The 9,454-nt window shown below is 64.9% G+C and overlaps 2 protein-coding genes across 2 annotated transcripts; one reads left to right on the forward strand and one right to left on the reverse strand.

The window, feature by feature from the left end:
• Positions 1 to 1,370: 1,370 nt before the first annotated feature.
• EMIHUDRAFT_455791 (hypothetical protein) lies at positions 1,371 to 5,939 on the reverse strand. Its single transcript, XM_005785860.1, has 9 exons — positions 5,880 to 5,939; positions 5,130 to 5,808; positions 4,877 to 4,977; positions 4,579 to 4,806; positions 4,282 to 4,402; positions 3,916 to 4,171; positions 2,860 to 3,802; positions 2,374 to 2,787; positions 1,371 to 2,246 (listed from the first exon to the last, which is right to left on the reverse strand). The coding sequence occupies exons 1-9, from the start codon at positions 5,919 to 5,921 to the stop codon at positions 1,602 to 1,604; spliced, it is 3,429 nt and encodes a 1,142-aa protein (XP_005785917.1). The 5' UTR covers positions 5,922 to 5,939; the 3' UTR covers positions 1,371 to 1,601.
• An 867-nt stretch (positions 5,940 to 6,806) lies between these two features.
• On the forward strand, positions 6,807 to 8,562 carry EMIHUDRAFT_467784 (hypothetical protein; the record flags this gene model as incomplete). The annotated part of the gene is made up of 4 exons (XM_005785861.1): positions 6,807 to 7,276; positions 7,542 to 7,957; positions 8,084 to 8,125; positions 8,425 to 8,562. The coding sequence occupies exons 1-4, from the start codon at positions 6,850 to 6,852 to the stop codon at positions 8,560 to 8,562; spliced, it is 1,023 nt and encodes a 340-aa protein (XP_005785918.1). The 5' UTR covers positions 6,807 to 6,849.
• Positions 8,563 to 9,454: the final 892 nt, after the last annotated feature.

Raw genomic sequence — 9,454 nt, forward strand, 5'->3', positions numbered from 1 at the left:
CGCCCTTCCCTCGGCCACCCGGCGGCGGAAGGGGACAGGTCAGATTCGGAAACTCCGGCCCCTCATGCGCAACCGCCTCCCCCTCTGAGCCGCCCTCGCCGGCGTCTGTCTAATGCGACGCCCAGTCCGGCCGACTGGCTCACACGCCCGCGGCCGGGGCCCATTAATTTATGGAGCGAGGCCCTCTTCGGCCTCTCTCGCGTATGACGGCGACGCGCGCACCGCTGCCCCGCCCCCGTTCCCGCTCCTCTCGCATGGTCTCTCCTTCAGTAGCCCGCACCGGTCGTCTCGTGTCGATGCCTGCACGACGCACACATACTCACACGCCACACCACACACGCGAACGCCTTCTGGGTGGGCGGGCTGCGCCGCCGTGCCTGCAGAGAGAAGGGTGGCTAGGTGACCCTCGCTCGCTCTTGCCTCTTCGCAGCTGCACGCCGCACAACTCCGCGCTTTCCTATATGCATGGCGTTCGTTCGTTCCTCTGTGTATCCTTTGCGGCGCGGTGTATGCTCTCTGTGGTGTTCATTTTTAGAGGAGGACACAGGCAAACCCCAGTACGATACAATGCGCGCGACCGTGCAGCCCGTGCACGCGTGCAGACAATGCGCACAACCGAACCTGACCGGCGCTTCTGTATATAAACCACCCCGTGCGTACGCCACTCGCGCTCTGCGTGCGTCAGCGCGTGTACGGCTCTATCGGTGGCGTCGGGCCCACACCGCACACGCGCTGCGGAGCAGGCTCTCGCCTCTCAGATGCCCTAGCTTGAGCGCGATGAGCTCCCCCTGCCTGGGTGTGCACACCGTGGCGATCAGCTTGCGGCCAAAGACACACATTTGGTGGATGGCCGTTGTCCATGCCCCTACCCCCCTCCCATCCCGCGCTTGCTCCCTCCCTCCCCCCATCCCGCTGCCCGTCTTCTCACCGCTGCGTTGCCGCTGGCCCGCTGCAGGAGTACCTCTTCCGCGTCACGCGCCGCGTCGCCCTCCGCGAGCGCTCCCCCGTCCTCATGTGGGTCGAGCAGTTCTCACTTCCACAATGGGTGAGCTTCAGACCTCAGGCCAGCCTCCCCCCTCACTTGGAGCACTTGGAGTGCAGTCAGTGCAACCTCACGCCCAGGACCGGGGAGCTGAGAAGCGCACCCAGTTGGCCGGACGCTCGGCATCGGGTTGCGGGCAAGAGAGCCCTAGCCCCGGGGGTGCGCGGTCGCAGGGCCATAACACGGGTCTCCGAGGGTTGGTTCCGTGTACCGGGTTTCCCCTTAACTGCAGAACGCCCCCTCTTCCTAGCCCCCCGCAGAGGTGAAGGTGTGTGTGACTGCAATAAGAGTTTTCTGGGGAGATTTGAGCTCGAGAGGTCTCAGAGGATCAAACAGCTAAACAAAACATCTTTCAATACTCAAACACAGATACTGAGCCACGTACAAACGCTCGAACCGCGCGGAGCGTGCCCACCTGCTTGCACTACCCTCGTCGCTCTCCCACACGGCGACGCGTGCTCGGAGAGCACTAGCGCGCCGGAGGCTCATCCTAAACCCCCCTCACGCCTAATCAAATGCACAAGGCGGCAGGGACGTGCCCGCCACCCCTAGCTCCGCCCTACGCCACCTCGATGGCGTCGGGCACCTTGCGGGTGGTGGTGTTCGAGTTGTACGGCGTGATCGGCACCGCTTTCCCGTCGGGGGGCGAAGAGCGGGGACCGATGGTGGCGAGGAGGGGCATGAGGAAGAGCACGGCCCAGAGGTAGGCGAACGTGATGGTCAGGAGGAAGAAGTAGCCAAACTTGGAGAGGAACTGCAGCTGGCACGACGCCAGCGCGAGCGCCGCGACGAAGCTGGTCAGCATGCCCCAGAAGACGGAGATGCCCATGTCGCGCAGCGCGTCGTGCGTGCGCTCGAGCGGCGAGTGCGAGGTGGACTCCATGTACGAGTGGCTGAGGTGGACCACGTAGTCGACGGCGAAGCCGGTCAGGGTCATCAGGCAGATGGCCTCGCTGGCGCCGAGCTCCCAGCCCATCGCGACGGTGATGCCAATCACAGTGACGAGGGCGCACGCGATAGAGAGGACGGAGATGGAGGCGGCGAGGAGGTTGCGGGTGGACACGAGGAGGACGATGAAGGCGATGCTGATGCCGATGGCGACGCCGACGGTAGACATGCGCACGTACAGCTCCTGCAAAACCATGTTGATCCACTTGTTGTTGGCGAGCGGCTGTCCACCCGGGTCTTCGGCGCCCACGGCCACCTGCGAGGGAGGGGAGACGGCGACGGTGGGACGCTGTGGCGCCTTGCTTCTCGCCCAGAGCCTCTCGTCGCGGCATCTCAGGTGAGCTCTCGGCCTGAAACGCGTCGCCGAGGGTCGTGTTGATGACCGCCTCGTTGATGCTGTCGACGAGGCCCTCGTATTCGTCGTATTTCTCGCGGAGCTTTGACGCGGGAAGGAAGACGTTTTCGTTCATCTTGACGCCCATGACAACGCGAGTCCACGCGATGTAGAGGTCGCCGTTCGCGTCGACCTCAAAGCCGACGTAGCGCGAGCAGTCGCTCGCGGTCTCCCCGTCTCCGGCGTCGCACCATTCTTTGACCGCCGTGACCACGTCAGCGTCGTCGGGAACGGGGAAGATCTCGTTGCGCGTGGTGTTGCGCCAGTTTTTGAAGTCGCGCACCCAGCAGTCAATGTCCTTCTCCAGGATGCCCGCCTCGGTCTCCTTGTCAAAGACGAGCTCCGAATTCTCGAGCAGGTCGCACGCGCTCAGCAGTCCCGACTGCGCCGACTCGTCAAGGACCTATGGGACGCGTCACGGACGTGTCATGGACGTGGCTTGGTGTGCCTCCCCTCTGCACGGCCCGTCGAGCACCCAGTCGGCACTGAAGGCGAGGCGGCCCTTGTTTTGCGGGTCAAAGAGCCGATTGACGCCGTCCGTGTCGAGCGGCTTGTCCTCAAAGCCCCACACGACGCTGAGCTTTACGGGCTCGTCCTCATTCGAAGACTCGAACTCGGCGCTCAAGTCGAAGAAGCGCTGGAACGGATGGTCGTCGGGCAAAATCTGGGCCGCATCCTTCTGCGGCTCGAGCTGCGACGCCTGCCACGCCATCGGCGCGAGCACCGCGAGCATGATCACCACGGACGCTGCACGCGCCGGCGGGCGCCGGATGATGCTAAAGGGAAACACGTCCTCGAAGAAGGTGACGAGGCGCGGCTTGGCCACCTGGTCGGCGCCGCCGCGCTCGGCGATCGCCGTCGTCGTCTCGAGCTTCGAGGAGGAGGCGCAGAGCGCGTCGCAGCCACCCTTGCTGCACCCCTGCCGCGTGTCCGCCGTACCGCAGCAGGCGCAGCAGAGGCCCGGCTTCATCTCGAAGCGGTTGTGGTACAGCACCATGATTGCGGTGAGAAACGTCATCACGAGCACGTAGTCGATGAAGATGACGAAGGCCGTGAAGATTCCGAACAGCTGCAGGTCGGGCACCTGCCCCGACGCCACCGCCGTCGCGAGGAACGCGGCGCACGTCGTGAGCGACGTGATGAGCATGGCGAGGCCCGCGCGGCGGTAGACCCACGACATGCGTGTCGCCAGGTTGCGGTTCACGTCTGGGCCGGCGTAGAAACTCTGCTTCCATGCGTCGACGAAGACAAAGGTGTCGTCGGCGCCGATGGCGAGCACGATGTAGATGGAGAGGATGAATTGGAACGAGAGCCACTTGATCTGCAGCACCACCGCCGTGAAGAAGAAGGCGACGAAGAAGGAGAGGAGTTGCTCGGTGAGGGTGGCAAAGGCGATCAGGAGCGAGCCGGTGTGCAGCCTGTGGCGGGCGGGGGGCGGGGGACGGTAACGGTGTATATGGAGGGTGTCGGTAAGCGGGGAATTGTCTCGGGAGGTGAGGTACGCGGGGGAGTTTCTCGGAGGTGTCGGCACCAGACGATGAGGAAAACGGCGACGATTGGGACGATGGCGAGAATGCCGTCTACTTTGATAATTTCGAGAAACTCGTTGAGCAGGATGTCCCCAAGGGTGATAATGGCGGACGGCTCGATCTCGTTCCACGAGAGGCGGCCGTTCTTCGAGTAGAGGCCTCGCATGTCCTCTTCCTTCCACCAGTCCGTCACCAGTTTGTCCTGGTCGTCCTTGAGGTCGCTCTCAATGTAGTTGTCGAACCCCGCCAGCGGCGCGCCTAGAGGCCGAGACCGAGCCCAGATGGATGCTCCTCGCTGCAGCAGGGAGGGCGTGTGGTGGAGGAGCTACGCGAATCTGGTCGGGGGGGGGGGGGGGGGGGCAGCGCGCCGAACTGGTAGAAGCTGCGCGTGTAGCGCGAACGCAGGTTGTCTTCGCCGAAGGCGGAGTCGAAATAGAAGTTGACGAGCCCGCCCGTCTGCGAGTCCGAGAGGGCCTTGCTCCCGCGCACCTAAGGTAAGACAAGTTCAAACTTCTCCACACACACACCCACAAGGGCAAAAAGGAGAAGGATGGCAGGGCAACACAGGCAGAGCTCTCCACGTCCGATGACAGGAGCCGCACGGCAGGTAGAGTGCAAGGCGCAGCAGCGCACTGTGCATATGTGCGTGTGAGTGTCCCGCGCACCTTTGCCACCAGCTTCTTGACCGCAGCCGCGTCCTTGGCCGTCTCCTGCCCCTTAGTTTCGCCTTCCCCGCAGCGCGTGCGCCCGTAAAACCACTGCTTGCCAATCGGCCCGTCGGTGGAGAGCTCAACCCGCAGAGCGTCGACGGTGGTGTAGTGTGCCTCTGCGACCGTGATGCTGTTCTCATCGCTGATGGTGGCCGCGTTGTCCGCCGCCTGCTGCGTCTTCACCTATAGTTCACAGCTCGTGCTATGATGACTAGCACGGAGTCTATGCGCAGACTGGTAAAGGGCGCCGCACCGCTTCAGTGTTGGCAGGGTCGAGCTGCCACGCCATGATCTCCTCGAAGTTCGGAACGTTGAACTTGGCGAGGGCCGACTCCGGGTCGTACGAGGTCGGGCCTGCACACAGTCACATGGCGGGTGACTGTCTCTTCCCCCCTCACGCCGCCAGGCAAGAACAGCTCCAAAAGTGCAGCTAAAGATGGCAGTGGCAGCGGCGGCGGCGTCGGCGGTGCCGAGGCACTCCCTCGGTGTCTCGACTACTCCCGCGCCATAAAAGAAGACGAGGGGCGTGCGAGGCGCTTTGCAAGTCGCGTCGGGCAGCACCCCGACGTCCGGCGTCTCGAACTCACTGCGGAGGCAATACTGGTCGTAGTCCTTGGTTTCCATCATCTCGACATGCATACGGCAGAGCTCGGCGAGGCCCGCCTCGGAGAAGGAGTCGCCCCCGTCCTCGCGCGCGCCAAAGGAGAAGATCGCCTCACCCAGCGACTCGGTCTGCTTCGTCTGGTTTATCGGCGTCGACGACAGCTCGCGGCCGCGCTCGAAGGCAGGTTCGCCAGCTCCGGCGACGGCACGATCGCCCATTTCGGCGCCATCGAAGCGGGCGGCGGCGCGCTGGAGGTGCTGCACCCCCGAGGACGAGAGGAAGCGACGCGCGCCCGTGGCGCTCGGTGCGGTGAAGCGGGCGGAGAGGGCGCGGCGGCGGGAACGGAGCGCAAAGTTCTCCTCCGACTGCTCCATCGCCATGATGACCGCATCCGTCTGCTGCGAGATCGTGTCATAGACGGGGTAGTCCTGCTGGGGGAAGATATCGCTGAGCTCCTCGGCGCCGCTGAACCCGGCCCGGTTTCCCTCACTTGCGAGGATGACGGCGACGAAGAGGGAGCCGAGCGCGGTGAAGCAGGGGCGCCGCACGATGAAAGAGGCGATGCGCAGTGGAGGCTTGACCTGAAGCGAGAGGGGGCAGGGGCTTTGTGCAAGGCGCGAGGCTCGCCGCGGCGTGCTACACGCGTGCACACCTCGTCGGCCGTGGGCCGTATGTCTTTGAAGCAGCCCCGCATGGCCGTGGAAATCGGTCGCTTGCTCGGCCAAGGACTCGGAGCGCGTGTCAATAATTCGGCGTTTTATTAGAACTTTCGTGTGAATGCTACTTGGTAGATTCTCTCCTGTGCCGGGCGTGACTCGCCCAGCCGACGCTCTTTTAACGTAGAACGTCCCAGCCGAAATCCGCCCGCCACGATCGATCAGTCCACAATCGTCGGCCCCCAGCGACCCGCAGCGATGGATGCCGCCGCCCCCCCGCCCCCTGCGGCTGACGCGCCGATGCACGACCGGCCTCCGTCGGATGGCTCTCCGGCCTCTCCGGCCGCTGACGCGGCCGCCCATGCTGCTGCCGATCCGGTCCCTCTCACGCTCAGCGATATCCGCACAAGCTACGACAACTTTGAGGTCGCCGGCTTTGGCCAGGTGCAGCCACCACCTGCTTGCCTCCATGTTCACGCTTCGCGCCCCTCCCCCCCTCTGACACCGCCGTATGATCTTTGGTGAGGGGCACGACTACCCGCCTGGAAGGCGCTCTCATCAGCAAGTCACCCAGGCACCAACTCCTGGGCGTTTACGCTTGACTACGATGACTGACTGTGATGAGACATGAGAGCTGATGGAGGCGCATCCAGGGCGGTAGAGAGCGAATCCCGCGCAGTTTTTCTTTTTTAAATAGGTGAACTATTAACAGGACAACAAGATTTTTCTTTTCACCTGGCCTTCGTTGTTAATAGGAAACAAGAAACAGGGAATGTAGCTTAAAATTCTTTTGAGCTAGACTTCGTTGTTAATAGGAACAAGCGAAGGCACACACGACATGACGCCAAACACACGATTGCACGCACCGCACCGCACCTCGCACCCGCGCCCGCCGCCCCCCCCCCGCAAATTCTTTTTGTCCACTGTGTCAGGCCCGCCATTGAAGTTGAGCACCATCCAGAGCTCATGAACCCCTTCACGGACGACGTGCCAGACGACGCTCTTGTGCCAGCCTTCACGGGCGGGAATCCCTTCTCCTTCTCCTCCGAGGAAGGCTCGCCGCGCCGCCAATCCCCAGAGAATGTGCCAGCGAGCCTGTTTGCGCCACGGGCCTTGGCGCCCGTGCTGCCGCCTCTCCCTGCCGATGCCAATCCGTTCGGGCCGCCGACCCCGGGCCGCAACGCCGCTGACGGCGGCGAGGCGCTCGGCGACAGAGCCCTGAGTGGTGGCGCAGACGCGGAGCCGACGGTGCCCCTGCTCGCCCCGCCTGCTGAGCCGGAGCCTCGCTCTCGCGCCGCGCCGCCGCTGCGCACCGCCGCGCGCGAAATCACCGTGCGCCCGCCGTCTTTGCTCGCGGACCTCGAGACGGGGCTCCTCACGCTGCTGGAATCGGGCGCACACTCGTAGCGTGATCACACACAGCCAGCATGCACGCCTCCAAACACCTACCCAGGACCACCTCAGCCTGCTCTCGCACGCACGCACGCCACGCACGCACGCCACGCACGCACGCCACGCACGCACCCCACGCCACGCCTCAGCCTGCTCTCGCACGCACGCCACGCACGCACGCCACGCACGCCACGCCACGCCACGCCACGCCACGCCACGCCACGCCACGCGACGCACTGCTCACCCACCCGCACCGCCCCTTGCAGGAGAGCTCGCCGACTTGCGCTTCGTCGACGGCGGCGAGACCGTGTGCGCGCACAAGGTCGTGCTCCAGCTTCGGTGCGGCAGGGAGGTGGTCGAAGCCATCGCCGCCGGCGCCCTCGGTCCAGACGTCTCTGCCGGCCAGGGCATAAGTGGCGGCGGCGGCAGCGGCGGCGGCGGCGGCGGCGGCGGCGGCAGTTCCACCAGGACGTACGAGCTGCCTGCGGGCAGCGCGGCGTCGTTGGGGTCGCTCCTTCGCTTCGTCTACACGGACGAGTACGAGCTGGGCGCCGAGTTCGGCGGCGGCGGCGGCGGCGGCGGCGGCGGCGGCGGCGGCGGCGGCGGTGTCGGCGGCGGTGGCGGTGTCGGCGGCGGTGGCGGCGGCGGCTCGATGGGTGGCTGCTCGACACTACCACCGGCCGTCTGGCGCTGGTGTCGCTCTGACAGGTGCTCGACGGGGCGGGCCAGGTCGCGCGTGCCTCGCCCGGCTCGGCTCTCCGAGCCGTGAGTGTGAACGGCGCCTCTTCACACCCGCAGCTGTGAACAGGTCCCGTGCCTCGTCCGGCTCTCCGAGCTGGCTCAGGCAGAGGTGGCGAGAGGGATCACGCTCGGCAGCGCGGCGCAGGCAGCCACACACCACACGCACACGACACGCACACCACACGCACACCACACGCACACCACACGCACACCACACGCACACCACACGCACACCACACGCACACCACACGCACACCACACGCATGCGACACATCTGACACATCGATGGCACTCACGCGCCCGTGACGACTGACTCTTGCACATCGCAGGCGTCTCTCCCCCCACCTCCCCCACCTCTCCCACCCTCCCCCACCCTCTCTCCTCATGCCTGACCCTCGCGCGCCGCAGGCTGCCGCCGTCGCCGCGACACTGCGCGCCGCTCCGCTCTTCCGCGCCAGCCTCGCCCTCCTCGGCGCAGACGGCTTGGCGGAGGCGGAGCCGCCGCTCGAGACGACACCCGATCTGACCCGATCTGACCCGAGATGACCCGAGATTAGGCGGGGTCGCCGCTCGAGTCCGCTCTAGAAGCGGACCACGTATTCTTGCGCACCAGCTCGGCATCGCTGCCAGCCAGCCTGAGGCCATCCATTTGGCAGACTCCCGCGCTCGAGAGGAGATTTATTTATTTATTTATTTATTTATTTATTTATTTAATTAATTAATTAGACTCTCGCGCTCGAGAGGAGACGTATTCAGCTGTGCTCGCACCCCGCGTACTCACGCGGCGCTCTGAAGACGCGGCACGAGGCCGTCCTCCCGCCCACATGTCGGCGTACTCACCACGCAGGACCGGCTACCGCACCACCCACGGGACTGAACCCACGCTGGATTCGTGACTTTGGAGGTATGGTACCGCAGGCTCGCGGCCCTCGGCGCGCTCTCTGTCCCCATCGCCGCGCAGCTCTTCGTCGTGCGGAGCGGCGCGCCGCTGCAGGACGCGATTGCCCTTTCCTACCCCCCACGGTACCCCGAACCCACCCTCCCCTACCCCCACGGTATCCGAACCTACCCTCCCCTACCCCACGGTACCCGAACTGAATCTCCCCTACCCCACGGTACTCGAACCCACCCTGCAGGACGCGATCGCTTCGGGGCGCATCGACGCGGCGCGCTGGCTGCTTGCGCCGGAAGAGCGGGAGTGGCTCCTGTCTGGGCCTCCTCTCGCACCAGAGGAGGTTCTACACACACATGCACACACATACACATACACATGCACACACACACACACACATGCACACATGCACACACACACACACACACACACACACACACACACACACACACACACACACACACACACACACACACGCACACGCACACGCACACGCACACGCACACGCACACGCACACGCACACGCACACGCACACGCACACGCAC

This window comes from Emiliania huxleyi (assembly GCF_000372725.1).
Source record: "Emiliania huxleyi CCMP1516 chromosome Unknown EMIHUscaffold_157, whole genome shotgun sequence".
Lineage (NCBI taxonomy): Eukaryota > Haptophyta > Isochrysidales > Noelaerhabdaceae > Emiliania > Emiliania huxleyi.